Source organism: Arachis hypogaea, chromosome 2 (genome assembly GCF_003086295.3).
Source record: "Arachis hypogaea cultivar Tifrunner chromosome 2, arahy.Tifrunner.gnm2.J5K5, whole genome shotgun sequence".
Taxonomy (NCBI): Eukaryota; Viridiplantae; Streptophyta; class Magnoliopsida; order Fabales; family Fabaceae; genus Arachis; species Arachis hypogaea.
The window spans coordinates 17,533,916-17,553,968 of NC_092037.1; the positions used below are offsets into that span (position 1 = coordinate 17,533,916).

The following is a 20,053-nucleotide window of genomic DNA, read 5'->3' on the forward strand; positions in this document are numbered from 1 at the left end:
CACTAACTGGCTTTTAGCCATTTACACTAAACATCTATTTTTCCTTCACCAATTTTATTCTTTAAACATGTTATTGTATTATTTATGAAATTCTTATTATTTCTCTCTACATGAGCTCACTTTTTTTATTATTTATTATTTTTATTTTTTTATTAAATTTTTATTTGACATTATATACTCTTTTAATTGTGATTTTTGTATATTAACTCTATTTATTATTATCTTTTCATAATATGATTTATTGATCTCATTAGGTAAAGTAAATTAAACAAAAAATTAACCATAAATAATAATAATAGTAAAAAACTATAGATACTAAAAAAGAGTACTAAAAGCATAGTTATCAGAACTAGACCGGACCGGCCGGTTCGACCGAAAAATCGGTGAACCGGTGATCTGGCCAGTTCGGTTGATACTGTGGACCGAACACGCAATTGACTCGGTCAACGGTGGTCAAACCTGTTAAAAACCAGCCGATTCGTGTCTGAACCGCTGTTGACCCGTGCGAGTCCATGGATGCACTCGCGGGCCACAAACCACCGTAGGTGCTCCGCTGTCCCGAAATTGGTAAAAAGTATCGTTGAAGGGTTCGAACAATGGACCTACTACACGCAAGGTCTCCTCTTATGCCACTCTGCCAACACATTTCTCATTAACTTACACATAAAAAAATAATTATATACTAATTTTAAATGAATTTCATTTTTTATTTTTTTAAAACATGAATTCACATTAATACCAAGTTTTATTGTGTTATATTTTTTTCTCTGGTGTTCTTTTAAATTAAAAAATTATTTTATACTAATAATTAATTTATTATTTTTTTTGCATCATAAATTATATCTAGAAATTGATCTTTGATTGTTATTAATATATTTATTAAAACATATATTTTAAGTTTTAATTTTAATTTTATTTTTATAATTTTATTTAATTATGACCGGGTCAACCGGGTGAATTAGCGACTCACCGGTTGACCCAGTGACCCATGCTTCCTTGCTAGGCTTCAATAGGGAATGCCACTAAGCTAGTGCGTTCATTTGTAAATCTATGTGCTAATTATTCTATATATTATATACATGCACAACTGAATTATTTTATATTTATTTAATTTAATTTTAATTTTATACTCAATTTTTTTAATTCTTTAAAATTTATAGAATTAATAAAATAAGTATAAATTATTTTAATATTTACATTTACATATTAAAATGTTAGTAAAGATATTTATTTTAAATCTTTTAGAGTATTAAGTTAGTAGGTCTTCAAAGATTTCGACTTAGGACTAATTAGTAGGGACATATAAGCATTACCACTAAATTTCACATGATAAATTAATGGAGGGACATAATGTGTTCATCATTTACTATCTTGAAGGACCAAATTGGTACTTTATTTTTTTTTTCAAGGGCTAATTAATCTGAAATCAAAAATTTTAAGGACCTAATTGTCACTTTATTTAATTTTTTACTATTTTATATTTTTTATTTACGTACGACCGGTTCTATCGGTTCAACCAGTGACTCACCGGTTGAACCAGTAACCCAGTGACCCAGTAACCTGACCGGTTCGGTTCTGACAACTAAGACTAAAAGAACTAAAAATATACTATATAGGTGTTTGCTATGGTATGATGATAAATTCATACGTATCGATATATTTAAAATACGGACAAGTAATAACAAGCTATGTAAAATTTATTTTCTATATCATCATTTAATTTTTTCTTTTTTAAATATATATTATATTACCACTTTTACTCATACACTCCTTTAATTAAATTAAAATAAAAATATATTTTTTATATAATTTTATAAAAAGTCTTAAACATCATTTCTTTATTTGATTAGACAAAAATACCCTTTTAAATTAATCAAATTTTAAAATTCAATAATTTGATACGAATTTGTATCAAGAACTAGAGAGAATTAGAGATAATCAGAGAGAATAGTAGAGAAATCCCTACAATTAGGGCCAAAAAGAGAAAGTAGAATTTCCAATTATACCATGCATATCCCACATTATTACATCATACTTCTATTTATAGTATAGTTCTCTAATTGGGCTAGCCCAATACTAATTGTATCATTACCCTACCCTTCAAAACAACCTTGTCCTCAAAGTTGCGGAAAAATATATATTCTAACAAAAATTATAAAAGCTAATTACAAGTAATAAAAAAAATTAGTATTTCTAAAACAATATTTTCTATGCTACTCCTAAAAAAAATTTTAACCATTAGAATCCCATTGAAAAATTTTTTGTTCAATCCAAAACCAATAAAATATAATTCCTGTTGAAATTTGAAATTGGACTGAAATCCTTAGAATTGAGTTTAAAGTCATTATACCATCCATCACCTTCTGATTTTGGGCTTCAGAAGGTAAAATTTGGGTTAGCTCACAATAGAAGCCCAACACATTGTTAGGCTTCAGCATCTCTTCCTCATCCTCATCGAAGAAGATAGACGCGTTGTTATTTCTCTGCCTCGGAGGTGCAACCGTTGTTCGCTGTTCGAGTTCTCCCTACCTCTTCCCGAAGCCGCCACTCGCCCCTGCAAGTCCTCGCCGCTTCGTTCTCCGTTTCGATTCCAAGGAAAGACCGCCACCAGGAGTGGTGGTGGATTAGCCACGATTGGAGAGGCTCGACGGAACCCCCAAACTCCACGATCTCTGCCGCGGATGGTGGTTCTGATGGCGTGAGCACGCACCCCTGTTACAGGAGCACCATGGGCTTCTCCCTTCCACGCCGCGAAGGCGCCGATGTCGGCGTTGCTCCTCGCATTGTCATCAGTGGCGGTTGTCCGCGGGTTCGGCGCCTCCCAAGGAAGAAACCGCCAAGCGTCCTCCCCTCCCGCATCAGTGGCGGGTGCGTGCCCAATACAATACCTCTACCACCAGGTTTGTTTGTGACTTCTGTATTGTACTTGGTCATAAATCTTGTAATTGCACTAGAATCATTTGTCACTGAAATGGCCAGATCTGCTGTGGTTGGAAACCCTGGAATTGAGTTTTCAAATGCGTGATCTGCTGGTTGACATTCTACTTGAACTGCAAGTTCTGTTGATTCTTCAGGTAGAAATTCAAAATTGAAATTGAATTCTTTTTCTTCTGCATCTATCATTTTTGAATTTTGGCATGAATTTTGTCGTCGCTGAAATTGTGTTACTGCTTCTTTGTAATTACAAATTGACACTGGTGAGTGCTGAATTGTTGCTTGATCTGGAGTTTTTGTTGATTTTGCTTGTTGTTTCTGTGGTTGAACTAGGAAACAGAAAATTGATTCTTCTGCTTCTTCTTCCTCTTTTGTGTGAACTAGAGTCATGTTGAATTCTGGAAAATTGGTTGTTGCATTCTCTAATGCTGCCTTCTCATAATCTGATGCTGAATTCTGACATTGCAGAGCCCTAAGTGTAGAATTGTTTGTTTCTGGAGCTGTTGAATTATTGTTGAGTGGTTGAAAAGTTGAGGTTGATTTGGCTTGAATCTGAAAAATTGGAGGCTGCTGGAGTTGTTGATGATCGTGCAAGGTTGCACAAATTTTGTTGCAAGTTGCTTGAATTTCTTCTAGTAGCTTCGTCCGTTTTTGATAATCTGAATCCAAGCGTTGTAAACTAATTTCAAGCTGGTCCCAAATTGAATCCGGTGACTTATTATAGGAATTTGGCATCGTGTTCAATGAAAGCACCATTCGATATGAATTTGTATCAAGAACTAGAGAGAATTAGAGATAATCAGAGAGAATAGCAGAGAAATCCCTACAATTAGGGCCAAAGAGAGAAAGTAGAATTTCCAATTATACCATGCATATCCCACATTATTACATCATAGTTCTATTTATAGTATAGTTCTCTAATTGGGCTAGCCCAATACTAATTGTATAATAAATCCTAATTTTATAATTTCAAATAATTTAAACAACAAAACAAAAACATATTAAAAAAACAAAAAATCAAATTTGTTCTTCATCTGAATTAAACATATTAAAAAAACAAAAAATTAAAATTGTTCTTCGTCTAGGTTCAGAAACCCTCACGCCTCTAAAAGTTTTAGTATTCTTCATCTTCTTCTCTCCTCTTCCTATCCTCTCTCTGTCTCTCTCTGTTGGATCTCTCTTATCTGTCTCACTGTGCGTCGCATGCAAGATCTCTCCCTCTCTCCTCTCTTGTCTCGCAATGGAAGGTCATCGCCGGCGTTTCAACGTCTCGCGGCCTTCCTGGGCTCCTCATGTTTAAATTATGGCTTAAATTATGTTAATCTCTTTTATTTTACGGATTGTATGTACTATAGTTGTATTTTGGTGAAGAGGATCCCTTTCTTATGTGCAGATATCTGGCAAGAAAGACCCTCCGATCAGCTCTTCCAAGAATAAGTTAAAAACACTCAGCTGGCAAGAACGGCGGAAACTTGAAAGAGATAGAAAGCAGAAAGAAGAGGATGAGCAAACATTAGCATAAGTGGAAGCTCCAATACCACGATCCAACATTGGGTTTAAGCTGCTCAAACAAATGGGTTATACGTCCGGCGCTGCCCTTGGCAAAGAGGGTTTGGGTAGGGCTGAGCCAGTGGGGATTGAGATTCGACGATCGCGAGCTGGTATTGGCTTAGATGATCCTCACAAGGAGAAGAGGAAAAAGGAGGAAATCATAGCTGAGAGAAAAAGGAGGAAAGAGGAGGATCTAATGCAAGACTTTGGGTTGAGACAGAAGTAGCGATGGCAGAGTAAGAGAGTTGTAGCCAATTTCCATAAGGCAAAGGTTGCCCTTGATCAATTAGAGAATAGAGAAATCATTGAACCGGAAAAGAATGAGGATGATGAAGAAGAGGAAGATGAGGAAGAGGAAGAAATAACAGAAGAGGTGCGTAACTAAAAGGTTATATTTTTGGTTGAACGCACCTTTTAACCATGTTTTGGTATTGATTTATGTTGCATCCCTGAATAACACATGGAAACAGCGCAAATGCTTTTTTTTTCTCTTTATCTTAACTGCTCAGGCACACACATTAAGTCAATACACTTCCATTGCTGATTAATTTTCTCCTCGTTATACTCTAAATACCAAGCGATTTAAACAAATATTACTCATTGCACTTTGTCATCATTTTATCCATTTAAGCCGATCCTACCTAGCCATTGCACAAAGCTTACTTGTCGTTGTTGTATTTCTTATACTTTGAAATTCATTCTTGTTGAACTTTGTTAATCTATTCCTGCGTTCGTATTTGGTTGCGACTGTGATAGTGATACATGTAATCGATTCAGGATTTGCAAGAAGTTTTGATGAAACTGAGGGATGACCACAATTATTGCCTCTTTTGTGGATGCAAGGTGAGTAAACAACTCACACAGTTACTTTTTGTATATTTGTTTTGTAGTAATACTAAAAACCAAACTTTGACACTCTTGAAACTCATAATTATCTATAAATTAAATTTTGATTTTTATATGTTTCTTCAGTATGAATCAAAGGATGCTCTCTTGACCAACTTCCCTGGAACCAATGAAGATGATCACTAACTTGATGGTTTTTGAGATGAACACCTGACTGTGCTTTGTCATCTCTCTTCTTTTTTGCCAAGCACTCGTCCTCTTCTGGTGTCGGGTCCTCTTCGTCACCCAGTCGCCCTTGGTAAGTCCATGCTTCATCACTTCCCTTGTTGACTGATTATTTGATCTTGCCTAGATTGTTGAATGATTATTTGATCTTTCTCAAGTTTCCGTATAAGTTTTGGCCAAGTGGATCCGAAAAGGAATTCTTCATATATGCTCACGAGCGATGAGGGTACTACACATTTGGCAGGTTTTTTTTTGTAACTTCCCTCATTGGATGCCAGTTCATGTTTCCATAATGTAATTTAATACTGTGTTCTGTTTTGCTCTCTCTGTTTATGTTTTGTTTCTCATGTCAATGAAACTTGAAGCTATTGTCATCTGATCTACTGATTAGGATTAGGGTGAATAGATAACAAACTTTACAATATGTGTTCTATGTGAAATAGTTTGCATATGAAATACTTTATCCCACATGGTTGAGCGCTAGTTGGATCATTTGATGCTGTTGGTTACTTAAAAATTTTTGAACCATGTGGCCTCTCAACTTAAGATTCTGGCTCTGCCACTGTTAATAGGACTCTCACCTAATGTTTTCTGGAATGTGCTTATGTTGATAATGCATCTTTGCTTCTCCGGATGAAGGCTTATAATTTGATTTCAATATGAAGCCATGGTGGGTACTGACTTCTTGTTGTAACAGGGCACTGGCCTGGTGGCGTTGGTGGAATGTTAGCAGGGGGTGCTGCTGCTGCGGTCGCTATGTATGACTCATGGTCATTATGGTCATCATCATGGGTTCTTTGGTCAGGAAAAGTTTAAGCATGGGAAATTTAAGCATGGCAAATTCAGCAAGTGTTGGAAGCATGGCATGTTCAAGCGATGGAAGTGATACTGTGGCCAATATGGTGTATGGTCATGACTCATGAGGGTTGTATTCTGGGATGAATAATGTTTACTATTAGCAACTTAGTTTTTGTTGCAATGCATGCAATGAAATAGTTTATCACTATTTTGTCAATTATTTTTGTTTTGCCTTTTGTGATTACGTGTGTGATTCCTGTATATATGTATATAAGAAAGCCATCTTCCTTGATGAGTTTGTATAGAATGGTTCAGCAATTATTAGATGCAACAACGTTAATTTGCAGGCCAATTCAATGACTCCTCCCTTTAAATAGCAAGCTTCCCATTCAACAAATTCATCACAACTAAGCAATTAAATACATAGCATCATTTATAAGAGATCAGCGCTCACAAACATAGAGACAAAAGAAGAAGAAAGAAGAGGGCATCAATAGTAAAGTATACTACGAGGCACAAAATGAAAGCAATCTACTTCCTTGTTGGTTTGTTGACTTTGGCATCCTCTTTTGCATCAGCCTATGATCCCAGTCCACTGCAAGATTTCTGTGTGGCTCTCAATGACACCCAAAATGCTGCTATATATCATTACATACTCAAGTATCAAACTCCTTTCAATATATATGGTTAAGCATCGTTATAATTAATTCTTCTTAATTTCTTATTATGCAGTATTTGTGAATGGAAACATTTTCAAAGACCTTAAAGTTGTAGTAGCTGAAGATTTCTTCAAGCATGTAGATCCTGGGAATGTTGTCAACAAACTTGGCTCAAACGTGACTCCTGTCAGTGTTAACGAACTACCCGGACTTAACACACTCGGCATATCACTTGCTCGCCTAGATTTTGCACCTAAGGGTTTAATCCCTCCTCACACTCACCCTCGAGCCACAGAGATTTTGACTGTTGTTGAAGGCACCAACCGTCTTTTTACTAAAGTGCTCAATAAGGGTGATGTGTTTGTGTTTCCAATTGGTCTCATTCATTTCCAACTGAACGTGGGTTATGGCAACGCTGTTGCTATTTCTGGTCTTAACAATCAGAATCCAGGTGTTATCACAGTTGCAAATACTGTTTTTGGATCCACTCCACCTATTTCTCCTGAAGTTTTGACTAAAGCTTTTCAAGTGGATAAAAAAGTAATTAACTACCTTGAAAAACAGTTCTGATACGATAATAACTAATTTGATAAAGTGAAGCACCATCATTTCATTCTATTTGTATGATATATTACTTTGGCTCTAGCAATTCATATATGATAATAAATAACAAATTTGTTGTATTTGATTCAACTTTTGGTTCATTTGAGTTTTAGTGAAAAGTAATTAGTCCCCCCTTCTTTCTTTCTTTTTTTGTATATATTGTTAATGTTCTAGTTAATTAATCAAGAGCATTGCGAAGCCAAAACACAATAAATTACTCATCCATGATTGCTAGCAAAATAGATATGTTCGTGATTGCTATAACAGAATTACACTCATATTCATCAACATAGCAAGTACAAGATCGGTCTACTTTTTCTTGATTTTCTTATATGCATTCTCGTCTAACACCTATATCTATCTATCTATCTATCTATCTATCTATCTATCTATCTATCTATCATAAGGATATTCAAGATCATTTTTGGTGACCTGGAAATGTTGGGGACGTTGACCAGAGCAATGTAGATTCCACATTTTAAAATATCCTCTTTCAAGATTCCTCACCTACAAAATTCAGAACAATGCATCTTATAAACTACATACTATCTGTCACAAAAAAGAATTTGATACATTTATAATTTGAAGCAAAGGAGAGGGAGTATTAAACTCACCCAGCGAGTTGTGTCAAATAAAGGGCAAGTCATGCGAACAGACTTAAGCTTATTAGTGAGAGCTTGAAGCTTTGGGCGACTCAAGGCCAGTGATACTGCCCTCTCTTCATACTCTTTCATGTTACATGGTTCGTTTCACACACAACAGTTAGTTAGTTATAAACAGAAAGGTAACAATAACTGTCCATATCAGTAATCAAGAAAATATCTCTCACCTGGGAACGATCATCTCCTCCCCAAGTCCAGTAGCAAGACAGAGTGATCCGGCAACTCGAGTAGCCTTTTTCTCCAGAGGTAGAGTGATCATAGGCAAACTCGCCCATAATATATCTGTTCCTGTTGTGTGCGCATTGCATAAAGGCCTAAAACAATGCAACAAGAGTATTAAAACAAAGGAATCCGTAAGCAAATAACAGAAAACAATCTAGTACATCAAAGAGAGGACAAGAAGTAGACATGAAATTACATGTCAAGAAATAAGTCTGCTAAAGCACTTCGCCTGATATGTTCATTCTTCATTGCAACATCTGTGAAAATAATTTGGTCTGGTTGTAACCCTTGTGCAGCAGCATCTGAAGGAAGGCCAATGCCCATCGCTCATTTTGGAGCGATAATAAAAAACATAACAGACACCACTAATCACAATATATCATCAAGAGTAATATCATTACAGAAATCCACTAGAAGGAATGGAAGTATGGTTTCTCATAAAACACAATGGTGTTTCTTGAACAATGCACCCACTTCTGGGATAAGGCTTAGTTGTTGACAAGGTATGAAAAGAAAATAACTATATAACTAAATATGTGAGAATACTTTTTTTATTAGAAAAAAAATATAATCTAAACAGCCAATAAGCAGCATCCTGCTATTACCATGTACTAAATATCTCAGGATCCATCTTGTATAGTTGATTGAAGCATGCAAATACAAATTTATCTTCAGACAGCCCATAGTCTGATCGTTTGTGCTGACATTTTGGATTCAATTTCTACTTTCTTATTTGCCCTGCTATAATGATCTTTTTTGTCAATATCTTCAGGCTAATTTGTGCCGACAAATTGCATTTTCATATTATAAAAAGTTGCAAAAGGCTGCAATTGTTACTCAATGTGGCTGGAGGAAAAGGGTTGCAAAGGCCTCTGTATCATCTCTTGAGTTTGCTCCCACAGGGTTTCTAGATGAGGAAGATCGAGATGATGCAGTTCTATGCCAAGTTAAATACTTAACAGAGTTTTGAGCAGGTTCTGAGAAGATATTTGGAAAGGGGGGAATTAGGTATCAAATTTCATGCGCAGATTTAAACAAAAAGGAATGAATATCTAAATTACAAAAAACTAGATGTGGCATATTCCTTTTCTAAATATCATTTGCAATGGAAGACTTCCAACAATAACTAGATGTCATAATGTAATTTGCATTGCTCCTAGTTCTACAGGCGGCAAATTTGTACTCATGAAAAACCTTGAAAGACTAAGAAGACCGGTTCAAACCAACAAGGTTAGCCATGTCTAGAAAACATGAAAGATCAACAGGAAAAAAATGACAAAGAAATTTACCTTCTGGAACTTGAGTAGGGTCATCCCCGCAAGAGAAACATGCTTTCAAGAAAGACGATGCCACAGAATTAAGAGTATAAAAGAGTATAAAAGAACTAAATTTCAATCACCAAAAGAGTATAAATTCATACATAGTCAAATGTAGACATTAAATAATCCGGCAAACAAATACCAACACAAACGTAAACAAAATATAATGTCGTATGTCACTAGAGGGTTCATATGCCCACAAGAAAATAATAAAAACAAAAATAATAAAAAATATCCTATGTTGTAAATCTAATCTTGTGGAAATTCATAATCATCACGATGGTGATTATCATACAACTTATTATCATGAAGCATCAAACAAATTCATCATGAACAAATAACCTCAGGAAATCAAAAACCAAAATCATGAAGCAGCAAACAAATTCATCATGAACAAATAACCTCAGAAAATCAAAAATCAAAATCACAAACAAATAAATCATAAAATCAAGCACAGAAAATCAGAAGGCAGCAAGGAGGAATAACCGAATAAGTGAATAACAGAGTATTACCGGCGGCGAGTAACGGCGACGAAAGAAGAGGCGAGCTCGGCAACGACGCAACAGGAGGCGAGTTTGGCGACGAAACAGAACGCGGTGGTGGTTTCCGTGGTCAACACCGTCGCTGCTGTGGCTGCGGGATGCAGTGGCGATGGCGGTAGGCTGCTCGATTAGTGGTGGTGGGCTGGCTTTGCGACTTCGAAGAGGGGAGAGCAAGTTGCTGTGGCCTGTGGGTGCTGAACTGCTGATTCCTCTTCTCTTCTGGCTTCGTTTACGTTAGTTTAGCCGCTTTTTTTTTTAAATTGGAATTTTTTCTTTCAAAACAAAAACCGCTAAAAAATCGAACGGTTCTCCCGGTTTATCGGTTAACTGTCGGTTCGACTGGTTTCTTGTCAGACGGTTTCTGACTTTATTTGGATCGGCTAGATGATCGGTTTCTGGTTAATTTGGTTGAACCGATCGGTCCGGTTCGATTTTCAGAACCATGATAATTACACATTAGCCTTAATTACCTAAATATAAAAGAAAAAACGAAGGAAAAGATTAGTGCTTAATATTGCCTTTATATTAAAATGATCATCTTCAAAACAAGCTATCATCCAACTTGCAACCCACACACCCGCGTCACTCCTACATATCGAGGAAGCTATATTAGAGTATTATATAATTGCATAAATTTCATATCAATAACTACTAATTATACGATCTTACGATCCAGCTTCGAGGGTGGGAAGGACTTCTGGCTCTTCAAATTCAAACTGTGAAGAAATCAGATTTGGAGTGGTCTCAAAGTCATAGAATGAACGATCTTCCAATACCTCGTCCAAATAAATGGCCTGTTTATGTCTATGTTAGAGTTTTCTTTTTTAGTCATATATGTAGATAATTAACAAAAAAAGGAAAATATAGTTACTAATTTCAAGGTTGTCCTCTTTCGCTTGAACTGTTTCTCAATGGGTAATGGGTCTAGCAAAATGATTTGTCTTTTAACACGATCAATCACTACGAGGTACCAGTGTTCATGACCTTCATCAGTAGTTTCAGATACAGGGATAAAGACCTAATCAACAGAAAGTCATTTTAGTTATTAAAATTATTTTATGCCAATATTTGCTAATATGAATTTAAAATGATATAAACTTACTCTTTTTAAGCAGTCAACTTTGCCTAAATAAACATATGTGATACAAGACGGTAGACGGTTGGGATCCAATTTTGTCTTCTCTGACAACTACATTATTTCAGCCACTAGTTTATATGCGCAATACAAATAACAACTACCAATATTATTTTAGTATACACTCCTATATACTTACTGCAAAAGTTGTGGGTAAAAACCAATAACCACTTTCTCTGGTCAACCCTGTCTTCATCATATCTGCTACTATGTCTAGCACAAGAGAAACGATTGGCTTTCCTGGCATCAAGCTCCTGAATATATCTCTGCAAGCTGTAAGCTCTGAAAATACTATATCCTCCTCGTAGCTGCCAAAGATAATTTAACATAAATAAAAATAGCTAAACAAATTAACAACACCGTTAACAAATAAAATTCTAATTGAGTTTACTTACTTATCCATCAAATGATTACCATACAAGTATGCTGCAATTGCAAGTTAAGTATCGTCCAAACCTATTGAAACTGTTGGTCTAAAACAGACTTGCACCCACTAAATGTATAAAAAAACTGTTATAAGTGAAATAATAATAATAATAATAATAATAATAATAATAATAATAATAATAATAATAATAATAAACTACTTATTACTTAGTACTCACACTAGGTAGCTCTAATCCAGGAATATTGATTGGAGCAAGTGAATCTGTTCTCCTTTTTTTAGCAATGGAGAGATCTGTCTTGGCCGGTCGAACCGTGAACCGGTGAGCAAGATGGTTCGGCTAGAAGCTATAATCACTAAATTAAAAAATTGGTATTGAACCGTCGAATCGACTAGGAACCGATTGGTCGAACCGAACCAGAACCCGACCGGTTTTCAAAAAAACTTCACCAAACGGCGCCGTTTCGTTCATTGTGGAACAATGTTCTAAAAATCGGATCGGATCGGCCAGTTGAACCGGTTCAACCGAAAATCGGCGTAGAAAATGGTTTGCTCCTCCTACTAAAACCGTTGATGACAAAACCGCTAGAAAATCGCTGAACTGGCCGGTTGGACCGGACCGGGAACCGACCTGTTTGTATAACACGCCGTCGTTTTGATTTTGTTAAGGAAAAAAAAAAAGAAAACCCACCCACCTCAGCGAGTTACTCCCCTCACCCCACCAAAACACCCCCTCCTTTGAAAGACAACATAGAACACACAGCAAGAGCAAGCCTTAGCTCTTTCCTAAAATACAAACGAAGCACTCTGCCACTCTCTCACTCAAGCGACCATCCTCCTCCTTCCTCTCCAACTCGAGCTCCTCCTTCACTCCCACACATGCTTCATCCAGCCACCGCCGTCGAAGCCGGTCGTCTCCGGCACTGTTCGAACTTCGAAGCCACCGTCGTCGCTGCAACTGGTCTTGCCTCGTTCCTCCATCGCGCAACCACTGTCCCACCACGTCACCTCTGTTCCACCGCGTCAGCCCCACCGTCGTGCTTCTTGTCCCGCTCTGTGCTCTGTCTTGAAGGATCTAGTTCGTTCCTTAATTGATTGAGCAAGTAAGTACATTCATCTTCCCCCTTGACTAAGCCTGGTCGAGTTGGATTTTTCACAACGATACTACAATCTCTGCTTTCTTTAGAAGTTTTTTTAACTGTAATTCTTGTTTTAAACTTTTAATTGGTTAGTTAATCTATAAATTTTCATCTTGCTTCTTCAATTGTTATCATTGGTCATTACTGTGATTTAGGATTGTTAATGATCTTAAATATTGATTCTGATATGCTCTGATATGCAAGGGTTCTGAGAATTGTGACACTGTGAACTATGCAACTGTGGTCCGGGAAGTGAAAGAATATTTGAAGAAAGGTGTTGCAGTAAAGGAATTGCAGTCACATATTGCTGTATTTCCTGTATCTGCTCAGGAGAAGATGAATGCACTTCTTGAAGGATTATTTGATGTCGTCGAAAAGGCGTTTGGAAAAGAAGCTACCAAGAGGAAGAATCACCTTGCTGGTGCAGTTGCTGGAGATGACGAGGGATCGCAGCTGTTATTGCTCAATGCTGCTCCTTCTGTTACAAGAAAGGTAGCAATGAGTTGAATGAGGTTGCACTTATTCTGAAAGCCCTCTATGATGTTGATTTGGTGGAGGAAGAGCACGTTGTGCATTGGTATTCAAAGGGACTGAAGAGTGATAAGAAGGACTCTCAGATATGGAAGAATGCTCAACCATTCATTGATTGTCTTCGGAATGCTGAATCAGAATTGGAGGAATAATGAGAAAAGTTTGTGCTCAGTTATTGAATTAGTGGAACCGCATATTCAAGGGTTTAATGTGGATTTCAGTGTTTCTTTTAAGTATTTTCGTTTGTTGAATTGGTTTCTCTCTTAGAGATGAATCAGAATCAGAATGCTGTCCATCCAAGAGGGTTAAACTAGTTAGCTATATGTTATAGAACTCTGGTTTTGGTCGTTTCTGCTTCTCCTGTATAATACTTAAGTGGTTCTTGATGTTTGAAATGGCTTGTACTTGCTTCTTAAGCAAAACCATGAGATATAAATGTAACACTGATGTTAGTTTTGCAGTTTATTGTTGCTTCTTAGTCTTAGGCAGTGCCATATTTAAAAGGATAAAAATACAAACATGGAGAAGTGAAAGTAGTTGTGGAGATGCATATTTTTATGGTTTTAGGATTTCAACAAAACTAAACAAAAAGAAGCCATTTTTTTCGATTGACTAGGTTACAACTTACAACAAAACTTGATATTACAGCAGAAGTAGCATCACCTTGTCCTAACTACACACAACCAGTGTTGATATTACAGCAGAAGTAGCATCACCTTGTCCTAACTGCACACAACTAGTGACGCTACTAAAGTGATGAGAAAGGTTTTATGTGACTTTGATTGGTACCAACTTTGAATAAATATTGTTGAAATTTGGACTATCTTTTAAATGTGTTTTGGACTTGGTCTCATCATTCTGAAGCTGAGCAACTAAATCCTTGCACATGTACCACAAAGGTCATCATGTGTTTCACACCTTAATTACGCACTTCAGTAAATGTTAGTATGTACTAATCAAGAAGTGTATTTTTGGTATCTAAATAACACTGATATTTGAATAATAACCTTATCTAAATTATTCAAGTCCTTCCCCATTAATCAAGCCAATAAGTTTAAGAAAATAAATCATATACTAACAACATTTACACATTTCCAAATGATTTAAGTATACTACTAGTCCCCTACTTGTCAATAAACTTATCATAATGTAGTGGCAACAATTCAGTAGTTTTTGGATTAATCCTCATTGCTTCTAACTAGTATTGTCCTATCTGAAGAGGTTTAATCTTGATAAACAACTAAGTATTACCCTCATTGCTTCTGCTGGTATATAACAAATACTTCAATCTTGATATACAAAATGATATTTCATTAACCAACAAAATTTAGTGCAATGCTACAACAGGTTTAGTGCGGTTTTAGTCATCTTTAAGCCAATGACGGATCACAAATACAACAAAACAAATGCAAATTCCTGTAGAACTCGATAAACCAATGATCCTAACAAACAAAGAGGATTGATATGCATCCTGAATAAAAGCATTCCATAGCCAATACCACATAAGAGACATAATGGAACCAATTGTAGCCCCAACAACCACCTGGATGAAGAATGGGTATAGGCTGTGTATCTATCATTATACCCAGCAACATGGCCTCACGTATCATACCAGCATTCTCAAATTTCAGAACTAGAACAGAAGCATCAAACGACAAAGGACAACTAGCTATCAATTGTCCATAAAATGTAGGTTCATAACGGCCCCTTGGAGTCTTTTCCAGTGCACACATCTGAACAAGCGTGTTCCATGCATCTTCAACAACTTGAGGATCTGGTGCATCCAGAGATTTTTGAAGCAAAACTACCATCAAAACCATGCAATTGATCAATGTACAGAGAATTAAAGGAAAAAGCGGGAGAAAAAAGAGAGGAGGGAAGAAAGAGAAGGGGGGTGGGATAATGAAAATTACATCTACAATCAGTAAGGCATTTAAAATTATTAAATATTCTGCAACATCCAAGTTACAGTATTTAAAGTTATTGCCCACTCTAGATGAATAAACTCAAGCACTACTATAAGCAGTCTTAAAAATCAACTTAAATAGAGTCTCAACACTATGATTTGATAAAGCCCACAACTGTTAAGAGATATCAGAGCAATATTTGGTAAATATACAAATATTCAAAGTGCTATAGGGATAGAGTTTTTATATAAAAAGCATTAGTAACCAGAGTTTTTCTATAAAAAGCATTTATGATGATAATAATAATAACAACAACAATAACAATAATGATAATTACAACAGTTTCTGCTCAAGATATCAAGATCATATTAACTAACCTTTTGGATCATTGATAGCCTTAGATCCAGCACAGCACAGTGAAAGGGGTTGATAGAATTCTTTTAAGAGATTGTGATTAGGTGGTTACACATTCTATTTTTTCCTCCAGTTTTTGAGTTTAGGGTGGTAGTTATCTTTTCAGTATAGCCTTGTAAGTACTAGATTTTTGGTGGTGAACAAATCTATATATTTAAAAAAGTGAAACTTGTTTAGTGCAATTTTGATGAACAAGGTGCTTGTAGTTGGGAACTCAAATCTTCTATCCCATTTTTCTGTGTGAATGATTTTGAAGATGTTGGGTTTGAGAATCTTGGAATAGAAGAAAAAGGGAGGTCTCATAATTTTACAGGTGTTAGATTTTCATTGATGGAACTAAGGAGACAGGAAAATCCGAAAATGGGATAGAAGATTTCACTTCCCTAATGAGACTTGTACCTTACTCATTGATTTTCTTTACTAATGTCATATTCCCAATCCCCCCAATTTATGTCATGTGCAAGGAGTAATTGTTACTTGTTAGTTCCTATAAATAAATTAAAAAAGAAGAAAAAAAATTGTTTTTTATTCTACGGTCATCTTGAATAGCTTATTCTTGGTATAAAGTATAAACCACTTTTTGCTAGTTATCATACAAAATGCCTTTGTATTATAGATAGAGGTTCTTATACCCAAATAATTTTTACCAAGTTTTCAATGCCTAGCAAGTAAATATTGTAAATATGTATTATTTGGGGTCACTTTGATAAAAAGATAACATTATGTTGGTGTTGTAAAAACTGATTAAATTATAGTATCTGTATTCTAACCCTATCATGAAAATTTGTTCAAACACATTTGTCCCTCTCAAAGCAGCTTATTTCTTCTTTCTTTTTCATTTTTTCTTTAAGAAAAATAGTTTTGTAGACTTCCAAAGTATACTACAACTAATTGGGCTACTATAGTAATACTTCTAATTGAGCTACTCAAGGCTATTTGGCCCCATTTCTATTACAGAAATTTAAACTAATCGTCTCTCTTTCCTTTTTCTTTTTTAATTTATTTATTCTTTATCCTATTTTCTTAATACATTTTTTACCTCAGATAAAGAAAACGTGTTAAAATCAGATATTAAAATTCAAAGCAGGTTTGGTACTGGTTATTTCTTGTGTTTATTATGTACAAGAACAAATCAAACCTACATATAAAATGAAGAACCATGAACAAGAGGGTTTATTATTTGCTTGGAATGTGGAGTGTAAAAGTATCATTTTGGAGGGTGATGCAGAGTTATCGAGAGAGAGAAGACAAGAATTCAACCATTCTCACAATAGCACCACTACAGGATATCCTTAAATATGTTGGCTGGTTTATAGGTTTAGTAGTTGTATAGTTGTATTGTTTCTAGGGAATATAATAAAGCGACCAATTTTCTAGATTAGCAACATAATAAGCATAAAAGTATATCAAGCAATTAATCCTGCAAGAGAATCCAAGCATGCAGCTGTTACAAGGCATCCTTCCAAGTTTAGTAAGGAAAGCTTTGCAACCCTGAAATGAACCAGGACATCAACGAAAATTAATGAAGTATAGATAATTATAAAATACTGAAACTCAAGCCACTGCATCATCAAATAATTCAAGTGCATTTCTTCAGGTATAAGCAAATCATCCATGCATGCTTCTCAACACCCTCCTTGAATTTTCAAATAGAGCAAAGTAATTTAAGGTTAACTAGTGCAACTAAAATAAATAATATGATATTTTGCATTGATACTTGTTTGTAATTGCTACACATTTAATTTGATGGAATAAGGTTAAAGATTCTAACATCGACATGAAGCGATCGCCAATTCAAATGTATGATCGGCTTCTAAACATGGCTGGCAGTGCTCTTACTGAGGTTTGTATAAAACTTTCTTATTGGTATTTCTTGTGAGATAATTTGTCAAAATCAATAATTCATTAGTATATCATGTTACTGACTTTAATTTACTAATAGAAAGAGTTCAAGCAAGAGCCATCCAATTCATGGGCTAAACCATATCAGCAGGCATCTTTATGAAAACCATGTGCAGATAAAAATGTTAAATATAATCCAGGTAATTAGGATGAATATTTAATATAGTTTAATCTCTTAACATCACATAAGACTTGACTTAGTTTACAATCTGTGGCAGGGAACATTGTAAAAAGTAATGGCTACATATCAATAAGTGCAAATGGTGGCCTTAATCAACAACGAGTTGCTGTAAGTATTGGCACCTAGATAATGTTGTGTCATTTTAGATAATAATAAAATCAAGCCTATGGTTAAAATGTTATAACAATGATGTAAGTAACAAGACTGCTATAGTGATTACAGATTTGCAATGCTGTTGCTGTGGCATCACTCCTTAATGCGACTCTAGTCATGCCAAAGTTTCTCTATAGTAATGTATGAAAGGATCCAAGGTAAAATTTGTTTACCAGAATAATAGCTGAAAAGTTTGTTTTATATATATTTTCATCAAACCAAATTTGTTTAATTGAAAAAATGGGATAAATAAATGCAGCCAGTTTGGTGACATATATCAGGAGGACTATTTTATGAATATTCTGAAGGATGATATCAGAATAGTGAAGGAACTTCCACCTCATATGAAATCACAAGATTTAAATGCTGTTGGTAGCCAGGTCTATTATCTTAGCTAATAATCTCATTGCACTTAGAGAAGACTAATTGCAACTTTTATGATTCTAAATATTTGCATTTCAGATTACAGATGCAGATTTTCCAAGAGGCTACTTCTGCTGACTATATCAAAATTGTCCTTCCTATTCTGTTGAAAAATGGATTTGTTCACTTCCTAGGATATGGAAACAGACTTGGTTTTGATCCACTACCTTTTGATATTTAGGTCATAAAGCAACCTTATTTATCGTTTAGATGCTAAAAATTATTATAAATTTATAACTTTATATATGTTTGAAACAACTGCAGAGGTTAAGATGCAAATGCAATTTCTATGCTTTGAAATTTGCACCAAAAATTCAGCAAGCTGGGTCACTATTAATTAAAAGGATCAGACAATATAGTACTCCACCAAGTATGCTAGACACTCAGTTGCTGTGGAAGCTCATTGAGAAGGAGAGCCATGAATATGCCAGAGGCTCAACCAAATACCTTGCTTTGCACTTGAGATTTGAAATAGATATGGTAGCTTATTCACTTTGTGAATTTGGAGGTGGCAAAAATGAGAGAAAAGAACTTCAAGCTTACAGAGAAAGCCATTTTCCTCTGCTCCTTCAGCGCTTGAAGAATTCGACGTATGCATGATGTATCATATGCTTTTCTTTGAATATTATGTTGGTTCTTAATGAATTAAGTTATTTGTACATATTTATTTGGTCTCGTATACGTGGCAAAATGAATACACAAAATATTTCTGTTTGATAAAAATCCTTCGAAGTTAGTTTAGCATTCCTGTGACATGTATTATTATGATGTTTGTAGCTTTATTTCCGCGGCGGATTTGAGAAAATTCCAGAAGAAGCAGGTCTTGTTCTAGCAGGTCTTGGTTTCAAACGTAGTACATACATTTATTTGGCTAGTTCACAAATTTATGGAGGAACATCAAGAATGGATCCATTCACTAGACTTTATCCCAATGTGATCACAAAAGAGAATCTGCTCACACCTACTGAACTAGCACCTTTTAGAAATTTTTTTTCTCAGGTAAATTCATATATTAGCACAAACACAATCTATGAGGTGAATTGTTTATTTGGAAGTGGTTGACAATTAAATTTTGAATTATAATGCCTAAGAATATATATTTGATTATGTAATGCAGCTGGCTGCATTGGATTTCATTACATGTGCAAGTGCTGATGTGTTTGCTATGACCGACTCTGGTAACCAACTTTCATCATTGGTGTCTGGACTAAGAACCTACAATGGCAGCGGCCACGCTCCTATATTGCGGCCAAACAAGAAGAGGTTATCGTCAATTTTATGTGAGAACGGGACCATAGGATGGAATAATTTTAAAGATAGAATAAAGAAGATGATCCAGGAAGCTCAGAATTTTGGAATAAAGGGTTATGGTAAAAGCATTTATAGACATCCTAGGTACCAAGAGTGTATGTGTAAACTCCACGGTAAATTTGTGTTTCCCCTTCACATATTCTTTCACCTGAATCAATCTTAATTAGATTAATAATAGTTTAGTACCATTGTCATGTGTTAAAAGTCATCA

At 35.4% G+C, this 20,053-nt stretch overlaps 2 protein-coding genes, 2 long non-coding RNA genes and 2 pseudogenes across 7 annotated transcripts; 4 read left to right on the top strand and 2 right to left on the bottom strand.

Moving 5' to 3' along the window:
- Positions 1-2,363: 2,363 nt before the first annotated feature.
- Positions 2,364-6,706, top strand: LOC112740358 (uncharacterized; annotated as a pseudogene).
- A 128-nt stretch (positions 6,707-6,834) lies between these two features.
- Positions 6,835-7,706, top strand: LOC112740414 (germin-like protein subfamily 1 member 7). Its single transcript, XM_072215892.1, has 2 exons — positions 6,835-6,962; positions 7,087-7,706. The coding sequence occupies exons 1-2, from the start codon at positions 6,875-6,877 to the stop codon at positions 7,581-7,583; spliced, it is 585 nt and encodes a 194-aa protein (XP_072071993.1). The 5' UTR covers positions 6,835-6,874; the 3' UTR covers positions 7,584-7,706.
- A 106-nt stretch (positions 7,707-7,812) lies between these two features.
- Positions 7,813-10,593, bottom strand: LOC112740371 (probable UDP-N-acetylglucosamine--peptide N-acetylglucosaminyltransferase SEC). Of its 4 annotated transcripts, XM_072215900.1 has the most exons (7): positions 10,332-10,593; positions 9,790-9,831; positions 9,106-9,477; positions 8,697-8,802; positions 8,446-8,592; positions 8,231-8,343; positions 7,813-8,123 (listed from the first exon to the last, which is right to left on the bottom strand). In XM_072215900.1, exons 3-6 carry the CDS (start codon positions 9,182-9,184, stop codon positions 8,337-8,339), a joined length of 339 nt encoding a protein of 112 aa, XP_072072001.1. In that variant the 5' UTR covers positions 9,185-9,477; positions 9,790-9,831; positions 10,332-10,593; the 3' UTR covers positions 7,813-8,123; positions 8,231-8,336. The 4 variants fall into 4 exon arrangements, 3 of the variants coding, with proteins under 3 accessions (XP_072072001.1, XP_072072003.1, XP_072071998.1); XM_072215902.1 differs by lacking the exon at positions 9,790-9,831; XM_072215897.1 differs by having other exon boundaries at positions 9,790-10,593.
- Positions 10,594-12,590: 1,997 nt separating this feature from the next.
- On the top strand, positions 12,591-14,016 carry LOC112722585 (uncharacterized). Its single transcript, XR_011871701.1, has 2 exons — positions 12,591-12,984; positions 13,225-14,016. It is a non-coding gene; the product is annotated as an uncharacterized lncRNA (long non-coding RNA).
- Positions 14,017-14,841: 825 nt separating this feature from the next.
- LOC112740424 (uncharacterized) lies at positions 14,842-16,393 on the bottom strand. The gene is made up of 2 exons (XR_003171150.3): positions 15,836-16,393; positions 14,842-15,355 (listed from the first exon to the last, which is right to left on the bottom strand). It is a non-coding gene; the product is annotated as an uncharacterized lncRNA (long non-coding RNA).
- A 1,256-nt stretch (positions 16,394-17,649) lies between these two features.
- On the top strand, positions 17,650-20,005 carry LOC112722593 (O-fucosyltransferase 8-like; annotated as a pseudogene).
- Positions 20,006-20,053: the final 48 nt, after the last annotated feature.

Bases quoted from the DNA above. Each gene is read 5' to 3' on its own strand.
- LOC112740414 (XM_072215892.1), top strand. From the start codon at position 6,875: ATGAAAGCAATCTACTTCCTTGTTGGTTTGTTGACTTTGGCATCCTCT. The intron at 6,963-7,086 runs GTGTGGCTCTCA...CTTATTATGCAG, and splicing joins CAGTCCACTGCAAGATTTCT to TATTTGTGAATGGAAACATT.
- LOC112740371 (XM_072215902.1), bottom strand. From the start codon at position 9,184: ATGGGCTGTCTGAAGATAAATTTGTATTTGCATGCTTCAATCAACTAT. The intron at 8,803-9,105 runs GTAATAGCAGGA...GCCTTCCTTCAG, and splicing joins CCTGAGATATTTAGTACATG to ATGCTGCTGCACAAGGGTTA. The intron at 8,593-8,696 runs GTAATTTCATGT...GCATTGTTTTAG, and splicing joins GCAGACTTATTTCTTGACAT to GCCTTTATGCAATGCGCACA.